Source organism: Mauremys reevesii, linkage group 6, assembly GCF_016161935.1.
Source record: "Mauremys reevesii isolate NIE-2019 linkage group 6, ASM1616193v1, whole genome shotgun sequence".
NCBI classification, from domain to species: domain Eukaryota; kingdom Metazoa; phylum Chordata; order Testudines; family Geoemydidae; genus Mauremys; species Mauremys reevesii.
In genome coordinates this window covers 40,499,094-40,524,221 of record NC_052628.1, presented here as the reverse complement: position 1 = coordinate 40,524,221, position 25,128 = coordinate 40,499,094, and the positions used below count along the sequence as shown (strand labels likewise).

Sequence of the window (25,128 nt, the reverse complement as noted above, 5' to 3'; positions counted from 1 at the left end):
CAGTGTGCTCTCATCCTCTTCGGGTTTCTTTCTTGGCCAGCAATCAACCGAAGCACCTGAACATACAATAAAAAACTACATCAGCTCTGGGTCTGAAATAAATGTTTTTCTGAATAATAATAGCCTATTAAATGCTAGTGTTCTCACCTGTTTAATGTGACTTCTGTTTCTGAAGCTCGATGCTGATCTTCCCTATGTCGGGGCTGTAAGATGTGACTTTGATCTTCACACAGGACTGTAGGCTCTCATTTGTGAGGTGGGAGCGATATTTGGACTTTATGAAGTTCATGCTCAAGAAAACTTGCTCGCATAAGTATGTTGAGCCAAAGATGGACAGGACTCCAAATGCATACTTTTTTATGTTCATATACGTGTCGGGAATGGCACTCCATGTTTCAAAAACAAGTTTGTCGGGTTTGGGGAGGTTTTCAATATCATTCCATTTGTGCTCTTTAGCGAGAGTGGCCTTCTGACGGGCGACTTCTTCGAGATCCGCTGTCAGGCTTTTGAACTTGGACACCCATAAGTCTTTATCCGCTATGTCGGCCAGTTCAATTTCAAGATTGGGCTGACTTATCCCTGTGAATGCGGATATGTTCAGCCGGGATGGGTCGATGTCCAGCGGTGTGACAGGGAAGGACAGAGTGTTTTTTTCCTTTCTGAACTCGCTGAATCTTTCTCCAAATGCAGCTTGCATTGCCATAATTGCACGGTGTAAATAATCACAATTTATGTGATTGTTCTCTTCTTTGAACTCTCTCAGGGAGGGGAAGTGAGAGAGCGTACCTCTCTGTACATCTTTGGCAAACACTGTCATCTTGCGCTCAAATGCCAGAACATCCTCCAGCAACTGCAGGGCTGTGCTTCCCTTTCCCTGGAGATTTTTATTCAGCGTGTTTAAGTGACTTGTCATATCCACTATGAAATAAAACTTTCCAGCCAATCGAGGTCTCCCAGTTCGGGATAGCTGAGGCCTTTGCTTTCCAAGAAGGTTTTCACATGTTCCAGACAAGCAGCGAAGCGTTTCAGCACATCTCCCCTTGACAGCCACCGAACTCTGTTGTGCAGCAGGAGATCCAAATATGCGCTCTCGACATCATCTAACCATGAACAAAACTGTCGGTGGTTTAACCCGTTTGCAATTATTTTGTTCACTATCTTAATAACGAGGTTCATCACTTCCACACATTCAGGGGGGAATGTTTGAGCGCACAGTGCTTCTTGGTGCAAGATGCAGTGAAACATTTCAGCTCTCGATCCAGCGACTTTTGAAGTAAATTCACAAAGCCCTTCTGTGCTCCTCTCATACTGGGTACACCATCAGTAGACACTGACACCAGGTGAGTGGTGTTTATTCCTTTGGCTTTTAGACAACTCAAAACAGCCTCACAAATGTCCTGTCCCCGCGTTTGGCCCTTTAGTGGTATGAGTTCAATCAGTTCTTCCTGCGGCCCATCAGAGTTCACATATCTGCATAACAGTGCTGTCTGCTCAATATCGTTTACATCACTTGACTCATCACAGGCAATTGAATATGCTTGAGCTGAATTGATGTCATCAATTTGCTTACTGGTGATGTTTGTTGCCATTTTAATGGTCCTGTCCTTGACGGTCTTTGCAGAGAGAGGCATTTCTTTAATTTTCTGAATAATTTCCTGTTTGTTTTTGAATTCGGAGAATAGATGCTCTGATATTTTTATGAACGATTCTTTCATGTATTCTCCGTCTGTGAACGGCTTCCCCCTCCTTATGATCTCATGAGCTGCCACAAAACTAGCAGCTGTAGTTGAGTTTGGAGAGTTGATCCACTTCTTGAAAGTATGTTTGCTCTGCTCAACTTTCCGTAGTAGTTCCGAAATTGCTCTCTTTCGCCCATCTTCAGTTGGGTACTTTTCAGAAAATGCTGAGTGCTTGTTTTGAAAATGTCTTTCAACGTTACATTTTTTGTTGTTTGCTAATTTCTCGCCACATATCAAGCACACAGGTAAGCCAGCGTCGTTGGCAGTGAAGGCAAAGGAATCTGTCCATGCAGAATTAAACACTCTATTTTCTTCCGAGATTTTTCTTTTTTGGGATGTATTCATGGTTAGCTTACCGCGGGGGTCGCACACTCAAGAAGCTGCCTGCAGGTAAAGGCGAGGGCTATAGACGTGGATGTGACGCATATTTTAATTGACAAATTATAAAAACTTTTTAAAAATTCGATGTTAAAGTATCACCTCGAACTCCAAGATAACTGTGCAACAAAATAAACAAAAATAAAATAATATATAAATAAAAATTAAATTAATAAATAACCGTTATTCTTTTTTTTTCTTTTTTTTTTTCTTTTGTCAAGGCCGAAGGGAGCCACAACAAGGAGGCTGAAGAGCCGCATGCGGCTCTGGAGCCGCGGGTTGCAGACCCCTGATCTAGACCGACCTCCTGTATAGCCGAAGCCGCAGAACGTCCCCAAAATAAAATCTGGAGCATATCTTTTAAAAAAAAAATCCAGTCTTGATTTGAAAATTGTCACTGATGGAGAATCCATCATGACCCTTGATAAAATCGTTCCAATAGTTAATTACTCTCACTGTTAAAAATTTACACCCTATTTCCAATCTGAACTTGAGTTAACCCAGTTGCGCTCTAAATTGGGCTTAACCACTTAATTCACCGTACTTACAAGACTACAGTAAGCCAAATTACTTTACTGATCGCCATAAAAGGAACAAATGCATAACTTCATTGAACATGTGCTTGTCTACATAAAAATAGTTGAACGGCTTTAACTAGACTGGTATAGAAGCAACACAATTCCTTAGTATGGATGGAGTTATACCAGTATAAAGGTGCTTTTTTACTGGCACAGCTACTAGTACTGGGCAAATAAGGGATATTTCAGTTTGCTGGCAATTCCAAAGAATAAAAAAAAAAAAGTTTTGTTTCAGGTCTAACCAAAATTTTCCAAAATTTGGTGAATCAAAAAGTTTGTTTGTTTTTCCTTTTCGTTTCAACCCAACACAAAGTTTCTCATTTCCAACTGGGTCTCCCACACTACAAGGGAATACTCTAGCCACTGGACAATGGAATACTCTGGTTTGGGGTGTTCTCTCTCTCTCTCTCCTATCGAAACTGTTCAACTTTGTAAAAAATAATTAAACAGTCACTGAAACAGGGATTTGCACTTGGGTCTCTGAAATCCTGGGTGAGTGCCCTAATGACCAAGCTGTAGACTCATTCTCACTCTTTTTGCCTGACCTAATGACTTTTTAAAAAGACAATTAACAGTCATTAGGCCAGGGAATGAGCATGAAAATGATTCTATAGCCTAGGCAGTAGGGTACTCACCTAGGGTGGGAGAGAGCCAGGATTAAATCTTTTCTCCATATCAGGCAGAGTGGGAAATTGAACCTCCGTCTCCCACATCCCAGGCCTGGGCTAAAAGTTATGAGGAAGGCAATCCTCTCCAAACCACCTTCTTACACCCAGTGTTTTGTGAATCAGCCCTCCTTTGCTTTTGTCAAAGTGTGTGAAAACACAACAAAAATTGAGTCTGGTCTAAACTAAATGTTTTGTTTCAACATTACCAAAGCATTTTATTTTTGATTTAGTCAAAACTATTCAGCCAACTTTACACAAATTCCTGAATAGTTCTGGATCAACCAGAGCCACATTTTTCAGCAAATAAACTATTTACCAAAGAAATTTCATGCAGCTCCAATAGCTACTCCCGTATGGGAAAGGGAATAAGGTAGACCAGTATAAAGCACCTTTATACTGCATACACAGTAGGGGATATATCCGTATAACTATTTCAGTAAAAAAACCAAACACCACACACAAACACAACTGAACAGGTAGAAAAACCATTTCCATACTGAAGTACATCTACTTCAGGAAGGCAATCTATTATACATGCAGAATACACAGCTTTGCTGCAAAGTCATTGTGAGGAAATTGGAAAGGTCTGAATAATCTCCAGTGAAGCAATTCAAACATCTACAGGCACAGTCAGCAGTGAGATTACAACACAAGGCTTTAGGCTTCACAGAGGAGTCTTTTTTTCAGTTATGCTTAATCACCAAGTACCACACAACAAGAAAAAACAGAGGGTTTTAAGTACAGCACAGCAGGCCTGGCACTAAACATATATGTGTATTAATGATGCTATGGTGTAGTAAAAAAGGGTGTTACTGGAGTGAGTTTAGGATGGCTGCACTACTTGCTAATAAGTTATGTAGTTCTTTCCAAACAAGTATCAATACATTATTTATACCATACCACTACATGCTCTGCATTTGTCACTTGCCTTTTTTAAAAAATAGAAAAACTATTTTGGAAACTTTTGAATTCAAATTTTATGGCGCTGTTTTTCTTTTCTCTCCACATGGAAAGTAATCCAACAGTAGAGCTTTCTGAGGCAGAAGAAAATTATAATTAATACAATTTCAGAAACCTCCAAATATACCTAAAATAGCTTTTGAATAGATAAATGTCATGATGTTAATGTCTGATATTCTCAGTATCTTCTGGGACTTGAAGAAGGTACTGTGTAATCGACTGGGAGGCTGAAATTCTCCCCTGTCCAATGGTATAAAACTCCCAAATGTAGCCTTTCAGACAGGGTTATGAGACAATCAGAGTATTAGATTTTAAATCTGTCAGTGGTACCAAAGTAAAAAATTGACCATCCTGTGGTTCTTACCAGTGTAATGTTTGAACCGAATTAAGGGGGTGTTTTTTTGTTTGTTTCATTTTTTTGTTTGGGGTTTTTGGGGAAGAAGAGATGGAAGAGAAAAATACTCCTCTGGCAGGCTTTTTCTTTCCAAATAGGGGATGTTTGAAGCTGTTCAGAGGCATGGAATGTCTGAAATAGTCCAAATGGAGATAAATTAATGGGCAGCACACAAGTGAAGTAGCCAAAGGTGCTTGCTTAAAGCAATTTATTACATGGATATCATCAGCACACATACGGTGTATATCAACGCTCCTTGTAATCTTCCCCCTCCACCCATGTTTACAACAAACGACTGCTAAACCCAGGGCCGGCTCCAGGCACCAGCTAAGGAAGCAGGTGCTTGGGGCAGCCAATACAAAGGGGAGACACTCTGTCCACTATTGGGGCGGCCCGTCCGGGTCTTCAGCGGGAATTCGGTGGCAGGTCCCCCAGTTCCTCTCTTCCTCTTTGAGCTGCTGCTGAAGTGCCACCGAGAAGGACGAGAGGGAGTGAAGGACTAGCCGCAGAAATTCCGCCGAAGAATGGAGCGGCGCAACTGAGCTGCCGTTGAAGTGCCGCTGATTGGCTTTTTTTTAATTCTTCTTCTTCTTCACCGCTTGGGCTAGCAGAAAACCTGGAGCCGGCCCTGGCTAAGCCTCAAATTTAAAATCCACTAGTGCAGTCTAGTATCTCTCACATCCCTTCCTTCCCCCTCTTACACTATCCCTTCCCACGTTCCATCTACACTTTCATTCACTCTCTTTCCCTCTCTCATCCTTTCTTTGCCTTTGACTCCATTCCCTCTCCCCAGCTGGCAGAACCACCATTCCTCAATCCTCGCCAGCAGGCTGTAGGGTTGCCATCTGTCCAGGTGTTCCCAGGATCACCCCTTGATAGGTGTGTCCCAGAAAATCCATAAGGGTGCTCAGTACACACTGCCAGCTGTCCAGTTTTATGGATTCAAGATCATCCCGGATGTCATGATTTTTTGTACCCCAGAGGAGGCAACCCTACCAGCAGCACTGGGAGCATTCCGGGAAATGGGGAGTTCTCAAATCCCTTCCTTTTGTCACAGCACCGAAAACAGCCAAGAGAAAGTGAAGTTCCAGAACTCAGATAGATAGATGACTAGTATGCACGGGAGAATCTATCTATCTATCTATGCATGCACAGTGCTTGTCAGTAGAGGTGCATCTGCATAGTTTACTGGCATCCCTGGTGTTTAACCATCTACACAGACACTCATGGTGGTGAAACCCATGTAATAAATTGCAGAGCCAAGTGCTAAATTGCATTTATCACGGAGTGATAATGACCACCATGGACAAGAGTACTATCTTGTCAGATCTCAAACTCAGCAGGGCTGGACCTAGAGAACATTTTTTCCATAGATACACAACAAGAACATGTACAGAGGGTTTGATTCACTCTGCTGGCACAACTCAAGTGAATCAAACCCCTGCAAATCCATCTGGCGCAGTGACACAGGGTGCCTGAAAACCCTCCTTTACCAAAGCCCTTTGAGGCATGCTTAGAATGAAAGCCTCGCCTTGGAAAGAGACAAGGCCACACCTGCCAAAAGACAGTCTAAGTGCGTCTCCCAGGCAGCCTCCACCAGCAGAGCTCATATAGAACCCTGGCCAAAATATAAAGCTGCCTTCCTCCCCAGAGGTGAATTCCCTGTCTGAAACACATGCCTCTACAGGCACAGGAGGATTCAAATTGCCCCCCACTGTGCCTGCAGGGATGAATATGGACTACTAAATCCTTTTTGCATATACTCTGTCTTTACTCACAGGAAGAAGCCTAGATAATGCTCTTACAGAGACCAGAAATTTCTAGAACTTTTACTTCTCAACATACTCACAACCCTTAAAGGGTTAACAGCTTTATATTTTCTGGAACATCCAGAGCACAAAAACAGCAAGGTAAGATGTTACCTCATAACATTAACCCCCTTACCAATGAAATGCTTTAATATATAAAAAGGTATAATCTAAAAATTATACAACTGTGATAATATAACCCACAACATTCAGAATTAGACAAATGCCATCTTGAACACGTCCTGCTGTGCAACAAAGTTGTGAGGTGAAATTTGGCATATACATGTTCTCTGTCTATAGGCACATCGGAACCAGGATAGCTGTATGTACTTTACTATTAAAGTAATACCTTAATTGCCTGTGAAGAGAAGAAGTAGGTCATGACTGAACAATAATCCGTGACTCACCAGGTATGTAAGGAGGGGGAAAACTCCCAAGAAATGCAAATGCCTTAAGAAAAAAATATCTGAAGGAAACAATCTCTATGAAGACAGGGAATGAAAAATATCTGAAAGGTCCAATCCATCCATTAGACGTTGTCTTTAAAAGTAAATAAAAATATGTAAAAGGCCCACAAAGAAAGGGAAAGCAGATGCAGAGGTCAAAGAAGAAGTGTGCTGTGATAGTTGGAGGCATACAACTAGCAATTAGTGGTTTGTAAACACTGATTGACCTGTTGTCCACATAAAGTATATCCATGATTTCCCATAGTAGAAGGCCTATTACCCACAGTATGATCACCAATACAACAGATGCACAGCTAGCAGTATGCTGGCAACAACAAAAAGAACTTCAGTTGCTACAGGAAACATTGGCCCCGAGAAATAAATTACGCCCCATTGCAGGCGTCTGCTTTCAATCTTGGCTGTTTAAACAAAGGCCATTCAAGGGTAGCAGGGCTGGAAGCAAATTAAAGAGATGGGATCACAGTGACCATGTTTCCAATTCTTGCAATTTAATCATGAATCTCAGAATATTTGGTTCTCTTCTTAAAAGCCCTAGCTCTTAGAGTGATATGATTGCATGAGAATCTCAGCTTTCATTTACAAAAAAAATTTAAGCCCTCATGATTGCAGGAAAAAGCTTGAAAACATGAACTCTACAGGCTCAAAACCGGAAAAAAAAAATGAACTCAAAAAAAAATTTTTTTTTTTTTAAAGCTCATGGTTCTTTGGGATCTGATCCATTAATTTTGAATGCTTGGGGATTGGCAATTTGGGGGAAAGAAGCTGTGTTAGAGTGGCACTGTAAGGGCCAGTAGACACACAAATGAGAAAGAGGATAACAGAGAATAGGACATGGAACTTATGTCCAGGATCAGCAAAAACAGAGTGATAGAAAGTTGGGAGCTGACAGGAGATAGGGAATTTTAACTAGTTCTGAATACTGTTTAACTGTTTACAAACCTACACAAGAGTTGAATTTTCAGAGGGGTAGGAGTGTTACTCTGTATCTGTAAAAAGTGACAAAAAGAGTCCTGTGGCACCTTATAGACTAACAGACGTATTGGAGCATAAGCTTTCATGGGTGAATACCCACTTCATCAGATGCATGTTCAATTTGTGACTTAAAAGGGAATGCTAAGGGTAGATTTACCTAGGAAGGAGATTGCAGAATGTTTTTTTAAATTCCCACAATTAAAATGTTCTAAAGCAGGTTTCATGCTCAAGATTGGTTCTGGATTGAGAGCTCAGAAGCCCTCCATTTGTCCTGCAAACAGTACAGCAGGATCAGCAAAAAAACACCCTTCCCCATTGTCTTAACCCTGGCCTAGAAGAACCACCATAGGTTCAAGTAAAAATTAACAATTCATAATTATGATACGTGCACTTAGGATGAGACTGTCGACTCACTTCACTTAGGTCCCATTACCAGACAGCAATGACTCGATCACTGATGACCGGGGTCAGATTCACACCAGCGATCTAACTGGGAAGGGACTCACCCCACATTACCAGTCATCCTAAATATCTTTGATGGGGAAAGATGAGATTTGATCCTAAGTCTTCTTAAGAATTTTGGTGCATTTGAGTAACCTATCTATTCTGGAACTCTGAAATCTTGCCTTCGTACAACTTGGGCATACCAACCCTTTGTTGTAATGGAGCTATGTTCAAGTACAAGAGCTACAAGATAATATTCTATGTTATTCTGAACCCTCCGAATGGTAAATTAGAACACTGTATCAAGGATACGGTTTGAACATTAATCGAAAACTTCCTCTTTTTTATGGGTGTGTTAGACATATCAGTTAAATGTCATCAGTTTGGTAATTTAATTAGTCAAATATTGATGTTCAGCTTTCCAAACAAAATAACTGATACTATAAATCATTTAAAATGTACAGCATTATTACATTTTTGGGATATAGCTACGTGACCTGTTCAACTCTTGCATGGAGACATGCAGATAACCAAGCTGTGGAGACAGGGCAAAGTGGTTGTAGTACTCAAACTATATAAAGACTATGAGGAGTCCGGTGGCACCTTAGAGACTAACAGATTTATTTGGGCATAAGCTTTCATGGGTAAAAAACCTACTTCTTCAGATGCATGGAGTGAAAATTACAGATACAGGCATAAATATATATTGGCACATGAAGAGAAGGGAGTTACCTTACAAGTGGAGAACCAATGTTGAAGGCCAATTTAGTGAGGGTGGATGTAGCCCACTCCCAATAATTGATGAGGTGTCAATACCAAGAGAGGGAAAATTGCTTTTGTAGTGAGCCACCACTCCCAGTCCCTATTCAAGCTCAAATTGATGGTGTTAAGTTTGCAAATGAATTGTAGCTCTGCCGTTTCTCTTTGAAGTCTGTTTTTGAAGTATGACTACTTTTAAATCTATTATTTAGTGTCCAGGGAGACTGAAGTGTTCTCCTACTGGCTTTTGTATGTTACTATTCCTGATGTCTGATTTGTGTTCATTTATCCTTATACATAGAGACTATCCGGTTTGGCCAATGTACATGGCAGAGGGGCATTGCTGGCACATGATGGCATATATTACATTAGTAGATGTGCAAGTGAATGAGCCTCTGATGGTGTGGCTGGTCCTATGATGGTGTCGCTAGAGTAGATACGGGGACAGAGAAGGCAACGGGGTGTGTTACAGGAATTGGTTCCTGGGTTAGTGTTTCTGTGGTGTGGTATGTAGCTGCTGGTGAGTATTTGCTTCAGGTTGGGTGGCTGCCTGTAAGCAAGGATTGGCCTGCCTCCCAAGGCTTGTGAGAGTGGGGGATGATCTTTGCATCACCACCCAATTGGAAAGATTTCAGGATACTGACTGCTTTTTAACTGGCTCCCTGAGCATACCTGGAGACTAGCATCATACATGGTCCCTGAATACCAATCCTAGCAACACAAGTGGGCACCTTTCATTTGAAACATTGGGCCAATTAAAATTCCAGATATTGTGAGAAGGTAAAGCCCTTGAGCACTAGGAACATTTTCTGTACCTCTGGGTTACATTAGAGCACATCAAGAAGCTGAAAAAAGAAAGTAAAGGTCAGGAAATGTGTGTTCCAGAAATTGACCAGTGCAAAATGGGGAGTTGACCCCAAAACTCTGAGCAACCAGTCTCGCCTTGTGTTACTCAGTTGATGAGTACTATGCCCCAATATGGTCACCCTTGAGCCATACACACAATATTGATACTGAACTTAATCAATTCTGTAGGACTGTCACAAGAATTTTGAATCTCACATTGTTACTATGCTACCTTGTGGAGACTGCATCACCATCAGTGAGGCAGGATGCCTTCGGTAGAAAGGAAAGACAGAACGGGTGCATTCCACCACCCAAGAGGCCAACGTCCAGAAAAAATTTGCCTCTGAAAATTCCTTACCCCAAAATACCACTGTGGAAGGCCACAGAGTAACAAAGGGGTGAAAAATTCAAATGATCCTGGAGAATCTGGATCCTTCAGAACAACTTCCCCCAGGCACTGACCTCAAGTGGAAATACTGGTGTACTTTCAATCAACTGAGAGTTGGGGTGGAAGATGGTGACAATATGACCAAGTGGAAGCGAGGAATGACCCCAAACGTGAACGTGACAGCCTAGACAAAACACTTGAACACTGCTCCCTGTCAACATCCTATACTCCAAAGGAACTTTTAAAATAAGTAAAACCATCAGGTCTTGGCTGCAGTTTTGGAGTAACAAGCTATGATCAACTGCGTTCAGCCCACAGTCCACATTTGGACATAGGTCTGAGATAGAGGAATGATAGCAAAATCATTTTCTCTGCTAAAACATTGAATTTTATGATAAGGAAAGTGTGGACATATTTCCTGGAATTCATCATTTATGATGACTATAGAAATTACCATTACTAATAAAAATAGTCTTGCCCACTGAAGATGAAAATCAATCAATATTATGAAGCAAACATTAAAAACTTATTTTATCATAACCATATTCTCACGTATCATCTCCACTATACAAATCCATAGCCAAACCTCCATCCATCCATCCCTCTCTTTCTTTCTTTCAAAACAGGCTCATTACACACGTGTGTAATGTTAGGGTAGAGTTCAGAAGAGAAAGACACTTTCACACTAATCTATATGTCGGAGGAGTGACTCATTTAAAAGCGAACGATAGGTATTTCAATCTGGTTTGAAAAAAATATAGTGATCTGACTAGAACTAGGGAGGGAAATGTGTTTAAAGAACTTTGATTTACAATTATTTTGCTTCACTATTACTAGCATAAGCTACCCTGATACATGGAAATTACGTAGATAAAATAAAAGATGTTGATTGATATTTAAAAAAAAAAAGACATTCAACATTATTTTGGCATTCAACAGATCAAATTACCTCTTGCAATTTGGTGGAGTAACAACAATGTAATCTGAGAACAGTCCCTTATTTACAAAATGTTCTAGCTGATTTCACACAAGTTAACTATTTTAATACTGGCAGGAATAGATCAAGGTTTAGTACTGAAAATTGCTTTATTTCTGTACATTGTTCACATGACTCCAGAAAAAATGGAGATCAACTAATGTGATGTGTATTTTGGTTAATTTTTCCTTAATTTTCCTTTATTAATTCTTAAACTTTCTAGTCAATTCAAAATGAGTAGCACAGTTTAAGCACAATAACTTAAGATTTAAAGATTACAGTGCATGTTTATATTTTCTTAATTATATCAGCAGCAGTTATGTTAATACTGCTGAAGCATCGCATAAATTTCAGTGACCTCTGCTTCTTATTTGGCTGAAGGGTAGTGAGACAAGCTCAGCAACTAGAGCAAAAGCAGCAGTAGAAAGCAAAAACGATAGTTTGGAAAATACCATGCATCTTGTATGAAATGCAGCCACAATCTGTCATATATAATGAAAGGGTAATTTTGCAGTACGCTGGTGAATCTTTCCAGTACCTAAAAGGTCATAGTGAAGAGAGAGTGATCCAACCAGTTTGGTACTCAGAAGATAGTTATTGAAAAGTTTTAGTGTTTTCCATTCCAGATCTTTAAAACAAAGTCACTGTAATCACTTCAGAAAATAATATTGTTTTTATAACCTCTTTAAATCCAAATTAGCCAATTTTTTAAAATATGAGTTAATCATTTAGTCATTCCTTCAGAAGGACAAATGCAGGTCTTCCTGCTCACTAATGTCTACCTGCCCTCTGCCATGTACATTGGCCAAACCGGACAATCTCTACGCAAAAGAATAAATGGACACAAATCACATGTCAAGAACTGTAACATTCAAAAACCAGTCGGCGAACACTTCAACCTCCCTAGTCACTCAATTTCAGACCTAAAAGTCGCAATTCTTCAACAAAAATACTTCAAAAACAGACTCCAATGAGAAACTGCAGAACTGGAATTAATTTGCAAACTGGACACCACTAAATTAGGCTTGAATAAAGACTGGGAGTGGATGGGTCATTACACAAGTAAAAACTATTTCCCCATGCTAATGTTTCCCCTACTGTAAAAGCAGCAAAGAGTCTTGTGGCACCTTATAGACTAACAGACGTTTTGGAGCATGAGCTTTCGTGGGTGAATACCCACTTCGTCGGATGCATGCATACGTTTCCCCTACTGTTTCTCACATCTTCTTGTCAACTGTTTGAAATGATTATCACTACAAAAGTTTTTTTTCTCCTGCTAATAGCCCACCTTAATTGATTAGTCTCTTTAGAGTTGGCACGGCAACACCCATTTTTTCATGTTCTCTATGTATATATATATTCCTCCTTTACTTTCCACTGCATGCATCCGATGAAGTGGGCTGTAGCCCATGAAAACTTATGCCCAAGTAAATTAGTTAGTCTCTAAGGTGCCACAAGTAGTCCTCATTCTTTCCACTGTATCTAGTCATTCTAAGAAAGTGGAAGTGTGTCATCATTTAGTGGTGAAGAGGAGATATGGATACTGTTGTAGAGTATAAAACTACACCTCATATCCTTTACCAGTCTAGCTCTAATAGTCCCGATGCCTACAGCCATGCTATCCTGAGCTGTGATCTCATCAAATCTCAAACTAAGCAGAGTTAGGTTAATTGTAGGTGCTGCAAGAAATTATGATGATTCCTTCTGAGTCCATAGTAAACCAACACCCCAGCATGGTGGTTCTGGGCATGGTGTTAGTTTTACGTTCCTCTTGAAAGGTGAGTTATTAACTATGTGAGGCAACTAAAAAGCTCATAGCTTTTTTGTAAGAAGGCCTATAGAGTCTGTCAGAGCCAGGTTTAGAACTCAAGAATTTATTCTCATTCCTGTTCTGAAAGCACTGGCTCATAACTCACTCAATTTACAAATATATTTTGAAAGAATAGGAGAGAAAAAAGATCAAACACATCTTATGTACAGCTATTGTTACTCAAAGTCATAGCAAGAGGCTTCAATCTTATTTCACACACAAATCAGATCAATAAACTAAAAATGCATTATACATTTTATACAACCAGTTCCAAGCTTTGGTAGCTGCTAACTCGCTATGCGTATTATCAGTGATGTACATTTGATATTAAAAACAGAACAGAACGAGGAGGAAATATTACAGACTTTCATTTTCTTTTCCTATGAACCTTCAAAAAAAAAAAAAGGATAGAAAATAGAGAGTAAACTGGGAAGTTAATGAATTCACAAGCAATTCTTTGAAGATATGAAGTATTCCTCCCACCCTAAATAGCAAAAAAGCCTAATATATGAAGATTCAAGGATATAGTTTTTAGAAGCTCTTTAATGTTAATGCACCAGCATTTATACCAAGCACTCTGATCATGCTATATATTTTACCTGAAATTTTAAGTGATGGTTAGACTTCTCTGTTATTGTTAGAAACTGGATGGTGTTAATTTCAGGCTGAAGCCATACTGCCTTAATACAGGGAAATATTCAGATTGCAGAAACTTTGCAAAATTGTATCAGCACAATTTTGTTTTGAGACCCCCAAGGAATCTCTCTCTCTGCTGTAGGAAGGGCTGTTGGCAAATCAGTAAGTAGCACTCTTTCTTCTCTCTCAGCAATGGAACCACTACCACTGGCTCAACATGTTACGGGCACAAAACTAAGGTACAGTACTATTCTCATTTAGTATTTATATTGAACCTATAGGCCAACCTGGTCAGGGCCTCCTGATGCTAGCCACTGTACAAAATTATTGTAAATGACACCCCTGCAACCCAGAGCTTACAATCTAAAACCCAAGGCATGATAGGTGGATAAGACATGTTGGGTGGGGAAGATATTGCAATAAAAAAACCCATGTATGCACAATCCACCACACACTTAGTCAATGATCAGACTGAAGTTTTCCACATGCATCATGGCAGAAGGGAGTTTTCAGAAGTGATAAGGATAAGTTAGAGGCTTCACAGATTTTGAATTGGAGTTTGCAGTTGTGTCTTTACCTATGTTTGGAAAGTATTTAATACTGGGGGCATTAACCAAAGTATAGTGGATGGAGCACTGACCTGAGGCTTGAGACGGGTTCAATTCCCCACTCAACCACAGACTTCCTGCGTAACCCCTGGCAAATCATCTAATCTACCTTGTGCCTCACTTTGCCATCTCTAAAAATGGGCATGGTACTTTCCTACTTCACATGGGAGTTGTGAAGATAAATGGATTAATAAATGTAGAAATCAGTAATTATTGATCAATGTGAGGTGCTCTGATACTGAGCTGATGAAGATCTTAATGTAAAAAAAAAAAAAGTCTTGACCACTTATTAAAATACCTATGGCACCTTTCATAAACAGAGGTGTAAATCCTAGTGTCTAGGCCAAACTCCCTGCTGTGACACAGACATCGTCTGTGTCTTTAAACAAATTCCTTAACCTCTCACATCAGCTTTTATCTGTAAAATGAGGATAGTCCTTATTTTATATTATTATAAATGTTCTTAAGATGTGCTCCACGCTGTGGGAAATTTAAGAGAACACCATGCGACATGCCTCCCCTTCCATTTACGAACATTTAACATCCTTTTCACAACTATGGCAGTGGCTTACATGGAGAAGTAACATTACAAAAGTTTAAGTGCACTAAAGATGGCTTAAGGTGCATAAAGTGTTTTGTCTTTTTTGAAGAAGCTGATCACACACTGTACTTCCATTTTTCATGTCATCTACCTGGCCCATCTGCTCTGATCCTTTCTTTCCTCCAAACCCCTTCTTTGCAATGAAGGTAGTAAAAGATGTGTACAAGGAGAAGAGTCAGATCTTGTAGACAATCAGTAAGCTCTCTGTAGGCCACAGCCTGAGAACTTCTTATTGATCTCTAAGTACTCACAGGCTATGGAAAGGATTAATTAACACTGGTAAAATAATTTGAGGCACCATATAACTGCAATTTAATATTGTAATAGAGTTGTAACCATGGTAAATAGTATGTGTCTGTACAACAGCTAGCACAAAGAGGTTCTGGTCTGGGACTGGGGTTCCGAGGTACTACTGCAATATAAATAATAAATAGTAAGAAACTGTAATAAAATAGGACCCTATGTAGTTCAAAAACTGACAGCCATTCTAATATTCTATGAATATGTTCATTTCATTTCATATTGAACAGGATATACAGCCATACCTCCTTAACCACGCACCACAAAACAGAACTGTTAAATAATAACAGGTGTCAACAGAAATCTAGGGCACATGTTGGCAACATCTTTTAAGCTTTTCTTAAAACCTGCAGAAGATTAGCATTCCAAACTAATTTAAAAAGTCCAAATTAATAAATAACCAGTTATGCTAGTACAATGTTGAATTATTCTGTGGCCTGTTTCATGCAATAATGAATATATGTAAGGAGACATGCAATGATTATGAACTATTGACCCATAAATGAAGTTGCATTGCTTATGTCCAATCTAAACACTTAAATAGTAATTTGCATATTTGTAATTTGATATATTACATACATTTCCTAAAAATTTTGAACAGTTAGCAACAAATGTTTTATGACTTATGTTTTAGGTCTTGTGGTGGATGCATCTGAGCGGGGAAAAAAAGGGGAAATATTTTCCTCCACAAATCAATCCCTACGATTTGTAACTTCATTTAATAACAGTTTTATGTCTGGTCAGACAGCATAGAAGATATCTGTGACAACAGGGCAGGAAGGGAAAAAACAAGACAAAGTATATTCTTTAAAAGAATCTGGGCTTTTTAGTCAAAAGTCAGAGATGGGAAGCAGATGCCTCCAGATAAAAGAGTTCAGCAATCAGAAAGTGGCAGGCACATTAGAGTAGAAGTAAAATCATCTTGTCTACAGTAAAGAGAAAAAGTGAGCATGATGCTTATTTTCAAAACTTGTCTTCCACTTTCTACATGTCCAGTATTTCAGAGGTGAGAAGGAGTGAAAGGAGGGTAGAGGAGACACAGTATCACTTTGAATCCTGATAGTTACCTTTTGTGCATGTGTGTTTGCATATTTAGGCATGAGTCTTCCAAATCGCAACCAAAATCAGACAGAGCTATCCAACCTGTTTGACTACCTTTTCTTCTGCAACTGGAAATGCATGTGTTCAAGCAGCAGTTAGTTATTCATGGAAATTCCCTGGAAATAAACACACATGCTAAGAATGTCTAGCACCACTAAAACAGCACATCTGATGAGTGGATAAACTAACTGCATTTTGTTATTTAGCACTGAAACAGTTAGTGTTAGTATATTAATTTATTAAGATTTCTCAATTAACTACACTGTCAAGGTGCAAGAAGGTTGTTCACACTGTGTCATTTCAGTTTTGCTACATGTAAAACAAATAATCCCTGCATTGGTTTACATTGTGAAGACTATCCTGGCAACAAGTTCAGGTAAACACAGCAATACTAGTGGTAAGACCCTCAACCCTGAATTATGATTATCCCTGATCAACAGTTTTATTATTAGCAATAATAGTGATAAAAGGATTTCATTTTGTTCTCAGATAAAAATGAGGTTAAGAGAAGTACGATGATTAAATTACTTCTGTTTTACTAGGGATTTTTTATTATTATTAACAATGTATATTCTAACATATCAAAAACAACTAAGAAAAATCAATATTATTTTTGTGTAAAAACCTATTGGGAAATCTTAAGTCATTTACCACTCAGAAGAAAACTGAAAAACCTATAAAAAGTTTATATTACAGTGTGTCTTTAAAAACTGGTCTCACAGTAAGTCTCAATCATTTAAGGCAAAATTCTGTGCCCAGACCAACACCTTTTACTGAAATGAAGGAGCTGCTCATGCCTGACGGCAAAATTTGACTTTAAGAATTCTCATTGCTAAGGCACTGCTTTTGTTTTTTAATGGCTCAGTGGTATACATTTGTTTTGTGCAAAGCTGAAAGCAGCTAAACCCTAATTTTCTAAGCATATTTGTTTTCACAGGGGGAAAGAGAAAGATCTGATTAGCTCCACCCACCTCCAAATGAAGTCGACTGTACACATTAACTGACCCAATTGTAAATGATCAAATAACCAAGCAAGTCTGTAGGTGTTCATCTTGCTCTGACCTCAAGCAATCACAGGTACATGTGATCTTGGACATTTTTGTTGAAAATAATTATAAACTGATTTGTTAAAAAACAGAATATGTCCAAACACATAAGGTAACAGACTTATTCAATACTCTGCTTATACTAATGTATAAATAAAACAAATCCAGGGTTTTTTCTAGTTCTTTCTATCCAGGGGTGAAGGTGATCTGGTACAGCATGCCGGTACTGGCCCATACGCAGCCCATGTTAAAGCGCTGTCGCGGCAGCACTTTAATGTCCCTGCACCTTTTGCCGCCCCCCGCACAAGCTGCCGATGGTGGGGGGAGATGGGGGACAAAAGAGCAGCTGCCCCAAGGCCAGCAATTTAAAAGAGCCCAGGGGTCCTGGCCACTGCTACCAGGCTACCTTTTAAATTGCCATCAGAGCCCCGGGGGCCAGGCAGCATGGATGGGCTGGCTGGGAGAGGCTGACACCCGAGGCCCCACCCCCTCCGCCCAAGGTCTGGCCCCTGTACCGGTAAGAATTTATTATTACTTTCTATCCATTCCTATGAAGTTGTATCTCTCTCAGGGCAAGAAATCATAATGACTGTCCACCAAAAAATTAAGAGCAAACACCATCAAGATGGGACATCAAGGTGAAATCCAACCATTTTTTAAAAAAATTACTTAAAGTAGTTTGAAGAACCATACCCACTCCCAAATCTTCATTATAATCTGTATAGTTTTAATTAGAGCTCGTTAAAAAAAACAACATACTTTTGTTTTTAAACACTGTGATACAGGAGGGCCAGGGAGCAGTGAGAGAGTGGTAGAGGGGAAGTATATAGAACCCTAGGCTAATTAAGGCGTGGTTCCCTGTAGACTAGGGAGAGTTGCTACAGGTTAATTGGAGCACCTGTAGTCAATTAAGGCCCTGTTAGCAACCTAATAAAACCTTCTGCTTCAGGGAGTCAGGGGAGGAGGAGAAAGGACAGGAGCATGGAGGTGTGCTGTGAGACTTGGAAGATCAGAAAACTGGAGTAAGGGAGACCCTGCCCCAGCAGGAGAGGGAGACTCCTCCCCCCGTTTAAGGACTGAAGGTACCCCACCCAAGGGGGAAGAGGGTAAGAACCTGCAGGGGTTGAGGGGCTGGGACTCAGAGTAAGGAGCAAATGCAGACCCCTCTCCCGCTTCCCGGGCCACTAGTGGGGCCCTTGGGGCCCCAAGAGCAGGGGCAAGGGGTGGCATCTTATCCCGCCCCCCTCCTCCACCAAGAAAAGCGCAGGATGTTTTAAAAAAAATTCCCCATCTCCCTCGCTTGCTTTGTGAAAGATCCATATACACAGCAGGGGAAACAAACTAAGGTTCCACATGGGCAAACCCTTTGTGCCTGTGTGGAGACAACTGACTATACTGGCACTTTGCACATTTACTTGTGCCAAGTAAATGACAGGGTTGGGGCCCAGATTATTAGATGGGAATGTGATTATACACTAAATGCACTAAGTAGCAAAATGGGGACAAATACAGAGAAAAATGCATCCCCTCCCTAACATTATAGGTGCAGAAATCATTAGTATTACTTGTAACCATCACAGGAAAAAAACAAATCAAAGTGATTTTTTTTGTGTCCCTTTAAGATGGTCGCCAAACAAAATTAAGATGCACACAGACCTTATTGCAGTTAAAATAAATCTGTAATGCAGCTCTACTCTTCCCCTACCTCTTCAAGAAGAATGATCAATTTACATAGTATTTCACCATGTAAGACTGGTCCCAATTTGAGGTTAGACAAGCACATATGAGAGAAATCTAAACATTCTGGGCTCAAATTTTGTAAAATGTCCAAATTGTAAAGGAACAAATGTCCTTTTTCCAATGGTGCACAGGAGAACTGCTGCAGTTTGGGACAGAGTATAAACTCCATTTTTTCCTCTTCCTCCCCTTGCATCCTAGGAGACAGATAAGATGTTCCAAGGAAAGTTAGCAGTAGGAGGAATTTGGGAATTTTGTAAAGGCTAGAAGCAGCAGAAAAAATCCTGTATAGATCAGACCTATCCTAGGAAAAAAATACCTTCTCCAAAGGGATTGAGGTACTTCACTATTCATATCCATTCATGGCTGGATGTGTCTTTGAATGAAGCTTGTGTTGTATGAATCATTTTATTCTGATTCTCATCTCATATTCAGCTTCTCAGTGGATACACTTCTCGATTACTCAACTATTATGTAGACATTCAAGACAACGCCTGGATTTCAAGAACAGTGAATATGGGCCACATCCTCCTTTCTCCCCCCCCCCCAAGTTTACATTTATCACAACCCCTTGAAAACAAACTGTAAAAATGCCCAAACAGATTCAATTACAAATATTGTTTTTAAATTCTGATAGGCAGATGTGGTTTTTATTCACACAAACAAAAGCAAGAAATTAATTGTTTGTTTTACAGCCAACTTATCTTGAGCTCATGGAAATAAATGCTGTTTAAGCTCCAGAGTATACTCAGATAATCAAACAGGGATGGGGGAGAGGCTATATAAATTTGGATTAAAATAAATAAATATTTCAATATGCAGCACTTTATTATTTGCTTCAGCCGTTAGGCATCCTATTTTTTCATTAATTTCTTGATTTTATTCACATGAATCTATACTAGGCCTACCTTGAAATCTGCCTACCATTAAGACAGAAACAGTCAGTTTTTTTTAATTGCTAAAGCAAATGCTTATAAAGAAACAATATTTTTTAGTATCTGTGAGTTCTCTATAGGCTAGCAGCCTCGGAAGATTAGGTACAATTTTTAGTAGCCCCATTAAATAAGCACATATTTAGGTCATGTAATAATTAGCCATTTTCCTCCCAACAGGTACTGCCTTATTTGACCTCATCTTAAACATATTATGAAGAAAAGAAAATCCATTAGTGGGTAACCTTTTAAGGAATTTTCTGTTAACTGGCTTTGAAATCAAATGCACTAGCCAAATGAGAGAGATCAACAACAGACCATTATATGTTAAAACATTTACATAATTAGTACATATACAAAGAGAGGAATAGGCAGGATAAGGAATTTGCATCACTTTCAACTTTCTAATAAACTGAGCATCCCAGTACTTCCTGGGAACAACAGATTCTACTTAAAATAATAAATTATAATCTTTTGAGAACAATAGACCATGACAATTTTCCTTAATTCCTAAACAATTATTTAGAGAAGACTACTGTTAACTGAAAGAAACGGGGGGGGGGGGGGGGAAATGATGCATTATTAACACTGGCACCAGCCCAATATTTCTGCACTTATCTGTCAGTAGCAGGGATACTTGCAGTGTGTAGTTTTGAAGCATCTCTATTGGGCAGATCAATTTGGGAATTGCTCTGGTTTTACTGTATGTCTGAGACATGTTTATAGTTAGAGGGAACAGTGCCCAAAGAGTTTCAACTTGCTAGCATTCAATTTGTACTGGCTCACTGTTTGAAATTGTAAACAGAACCACAAAATTGACCTTCCCTGATATTTAACACTGCCCTGAAAGTGTTCCCCCCCTCCTTACTTGTATTCAAATTGAAGAAATATTCTACTATAGCAGATCTCAACAATACTAATGTATATTAATGCTAACTAATCTCAAGACTAAATACACCTCTACCTCAATAATATGCTGTCCTTGGGAGCCAAAAAATCTTACCGTGTTATAGGTGAAACCGTGTTATATTGAACTTGCTTTGATCCACTGGAGTGTGCAGCCCCGAGCACTGCTTTACCGCGTTATAGCCAAATTCATGTTATATCGGGTGGCTTTATATCGAGGTAGCGGTGTACCAAGAAGAATAAATCTGTATTACTAGAACAACAGGTTGGCACATTAATACTGTGTGAGAAGATTATTCGGTCTCCTTCAGAAAACACAAAGTGCTGTACCTGAGTAAATTTCTTATTTACCCTGGGTACACTTCAAGAAATCTAATTGCTTCTATAACATACTAGGAAAAGGCTCATACTATGGAGTAAACACAAAGCACAAGAGCCTGGACTCATTTTAATACATTAGTAGTTAAAAGGTTTATTTTATTTTAATGTCTTAAATATCGTAACCAATCCCTTAATATAAGATTTTATTGGGAAAAAAATCCATAGGATCTTGCTTAAAAGAACATCCAAGAACTTGCACTGTGATTGGGTAGCCAAATTCATTGCTTTTACTGAACAGGGAAAAATACCAAGCCATGACTAAGCCTAGCCCATTACTTTTACCTTTTGACACCCTCTTTGCATCCCTCCACTGGGTCCCCCTTCTCTATTGTATTAAACATAAGCTACTAGTCTTCACTTTCAAGGCCCTTGGCAACCTATCCCCCATCCTACCGATCAGCTCTCATTCACTACCAACACATCAACACCCACCTCCAATCAGCCCACAACACCAGCCTCCATTACCCACTCTGAAAATTTTCAATCAAGCATCTTTATGCTTTCTCCCATGCCATCCCTCACATTGGGGAAAAGCTCCCTATTAACATCTGCAAAGCGTCCTCATTATCCTCCTTCAAATCCCTCTTTAAAACTTGCCTTTGCCATGATGTCTACAAAAATCTTGACCAAGGCTGATGATGTGTGGCAAGACCACTGCCTATCATGTTGACTCCTGGCACTCCTCATGTGTTCTCTCTTGTCTTGTACCTCGATTTTAAGCTCTTTGGGTAGGGACTGTCATTTATTCTGCGTTTGTACAGCACCTAGCACCATGACTTGGGCCCCTATGTGCTATAGTAAGGAATTGCTTTCTTAAGAAATGAATACAAATAAGAAAGGAGAAAGGAGAGAGAGAAGTTGTATTCAACCTATTAAATAGTTTCACCTCATAAAAGCAGCATGACACCTTTTTGTTTAATATATTCTGTCAAAGCTGTTTAATCTAAATCGGTGTGCAATATCTTCTGTTATTCTGATAATCTATTGACAAATAAATAGAACTGTTCTAAAGTCTAAAAACTAGCAAAACTATTTCTATGTAAAAACTATTTATTAAGTAAATCAAAGTGCTACTATACGGACAATACTTAAAAGATTCATATAGCTTGTTTGAAGAGAAGGAAGTTGTGACTAAAAAGCATGTCTGAGAGTCTGGAGATCTAGGTTTACATTCCCATCGCTGCCAAAGACTTACCTTGGACAAGTCCATGAACCAGTCTGAGGGCCCATAAAATGAAAGACTCATCTACACACCATAACTGTTCATAAAAATTTGATTTCTGGAGTAGAAGTTGCAATAGAAGAGCGTTACCAAACTTCCACCTATCCTGCTCCTACTTTTTCCCTCCCAGCTGATTCACAGAAAGATCTATGGGTCAAATCTGAGATCTTGACTCAGTTCTCACTCAGAGAATGGGAGTAAGTACCAAGTAAAAACCTCAGATTTGGCCACATGAATACTAGCACACTGGCGGAAGGAAAGAAATGATAGTTCATCATGAATGAACTGGGTGTTGCCAACATTTAGACTGTTTGGGAATCTGAAAATAAACTAATTGCTTGGGGGGGATTGGGGTGTTCACCAAAATAAATCACGCAGAATAAAGAAAACAAGATCCCCTCTCTGTATAAGAAAGAAATTCCCCCTTAACACTTTACTGTGAATGGAAGGAAACATTTAGCAGGCTATGTTAGCACACTCTTCTTAAGTATACACAGCAATGGGACCATTAGTTTAACAGATCACCATTTAAGAAAACATATTCCTTGTCAGTGTGCTTGTGTAAGCTTAAATAGCATGCACAGGCCTATTTCTCACTCCCTTAGTTGTAGCATAATTATCTTCTCTCTATGCCTGACCAGAAGCTATTAATGTAATAAGCATACAGAGGGTCTCTCTCTGTATGTGTAAGGTTTAACGTGAATATCTAAAAAGATTAAGACTAAAGGGAAAACTCTCCTAATTACTATGAATACACCCACAGTAAACAGTACTTATTTAGCTATTTTTTAATTGACACAGTACTATGTAATATGACTAAAATAACTAAAATTAGGGCAATGGCAGATCCAACCACTACATATAGCAATTACGGGGTATTTTTGGCTGTTCATGATGTTGTTAATCTCATCCCTTTAATTATGCCCACTTTTCTTATGCCACCCACAGAACCATTTTTAAGATTCTTGTTCCACTAAAGAATTAGCTTTTAGAGTGATTAGTTAATTAATTTCACTTGGACATGATACTACGTAGAGAGGTAAAGAGAAATAATGCAACAGGATCTATATGAAAAGTTTAGTATTTACAGTCTACTATTTGAATTTAGATAGCCTCTGTCAAATCAAGTAGTTCAATTATCATCCATTTTAAAAACAAATTTGGAAAGGAATTTACTCTCGATTTTAAATGCTTATTTCAGGATATTTTCTTCTCCTTAAGAATCCACTCTTTTGGCCCCAAAAGGTATCTCTCACACAAATCAGCAAAGGAAAAGTATAATCAATCTTCTAAAATACAATTCTAAACAATGAAGTAAAATTTTTAAAGGAAGTCCTATCAAAGGGGTTGAGATATACCAATCTCCTAGAACTGGAAGGGACCTTGAAAGGTCATTGAGTCCAGCCCCCTGCCTTCACTAGCAGGACCAATTTTTGCCCCAGATCCCTAAGTGGCCTCCTCAAGGACTGAACTCACAACCCTGGGTTTAGCAGGCCAATGCTCAAACCACTGAGCTATCCCTCCCCCTAGATAACCGGCTCTATGGATGAGGGGAAAGCAGTGGATGTGCTATTTCTGGACATTAGCAAAGCTTTTGATACAGTCTCCCACAGTATTCTTGCCAGCAAATTAAAGAAGTATGGGCTGGATGAATGGACGGTAAGGTGGATAGAAAACTGGCTAGATGGTCAGGCTCAACAGGTAGTGATCAATGGTTCCATGTCTAGTTGGCAGCCAGTATCAAGCGGAGTGCCCCAAGGGTCGGTGCTGGGGCCGGTTTTGTTCAATATCTTCATTAACGATCTGGAGGATGGTGTGGACTGCACCCTTAGCAAGTTTGCAGATGACACTAAACTGGGAGGAGTGGTAGATACGCTGGAGGGTAGGGATAGGATACAGAGGGACCTAGACAAATTAGAGGATTGGGCCAAAAGAAATATGATGAGGTTCAACAAGGATAAGTGCAGAGTCCTGCACTTAGGACGGAAGAATCCCATGCACTGCTACAGACTAGGGACTGAATGGCTGGGCAGCAGTTCTGCAGAAAAGGACCTAGGGGTTACGGTGGACGAAAAGCTGAATATGAGTCAACAGTGTGCCCTTGTTGCCAAGAAGGCTAATGGCATTTTGGGTTGTATAAGTAGGGGCATTTCCAGCAGATCCAGGGAAGTGATCATTCCCCTCTATTCAGCACTGGTGAGGCCTCATTTGGAGTACTGTGTCCAGTTTTGGGCCCCACACTACAAGAAGGATGTGGATAAATTGGAGAGAGTCCAGCGGAGGGCAACAAAAATGATTAGGGGGCTGGAGCACATGACTTATGAGGAGAGGCTGAGGGAACTGAGATTGTTTAGCCTGCAGAAGAGAAGAATGAGGGGGGATTTGATAGCTGCTTTCAACTACCTGAAAGGGGGTTCCAAAGAGGATGGATCTAGACTGTTCTCAGTGGTAGAAGATGACAGAACAAGGAG

General features: G+C 39.7%; 1 protein-coding gene and 1 long non-coding RNA gene across 8 annotated transcripts in view; one reads left to right on the top strand and one right to left on the bottom strand.

Moving 5' to 3' along the window:
- The window catches only part of MAST4 (microtubule associated serine/threonine kinase family member 4), a 419,070-nt gene that overhangs the window by 122,278 nt on the left and 271,664 nt on the right, over window positions 1-25,128 (bottom strand). Inside the window, exon 1 of one of the 7 annotated variants that reach the window (XM_039543765.1) lies at window positions 16,400-16,495. The exons of the other annotated variants lie outside the window; for them this stretch is intronic. Coding sequence (XP_039399699.1) covers window positions 16,400-16,422 — 23 coding nt within the window. The 5' untranslated portion in view covers window positions 16,423-16,495. Of the gene's footprint in view, window positions 1-16,399; window positions 16,496-25,128 lie in introns of those variants that run through there. 7 annotated transcript variants of the gene reach the window in all.
- LOC120407758 lies at window positions 18,464-19,743 on the top strand. Its single transcript, XR_005600235.1, has 3 exons — window positions 18,464-18,585; window positions 19,418-19,554; window positions 19,652-19,743. It is a non-coding gene; the product is annotated as an uncharacterized LOC120407758 (long non-coding RNA).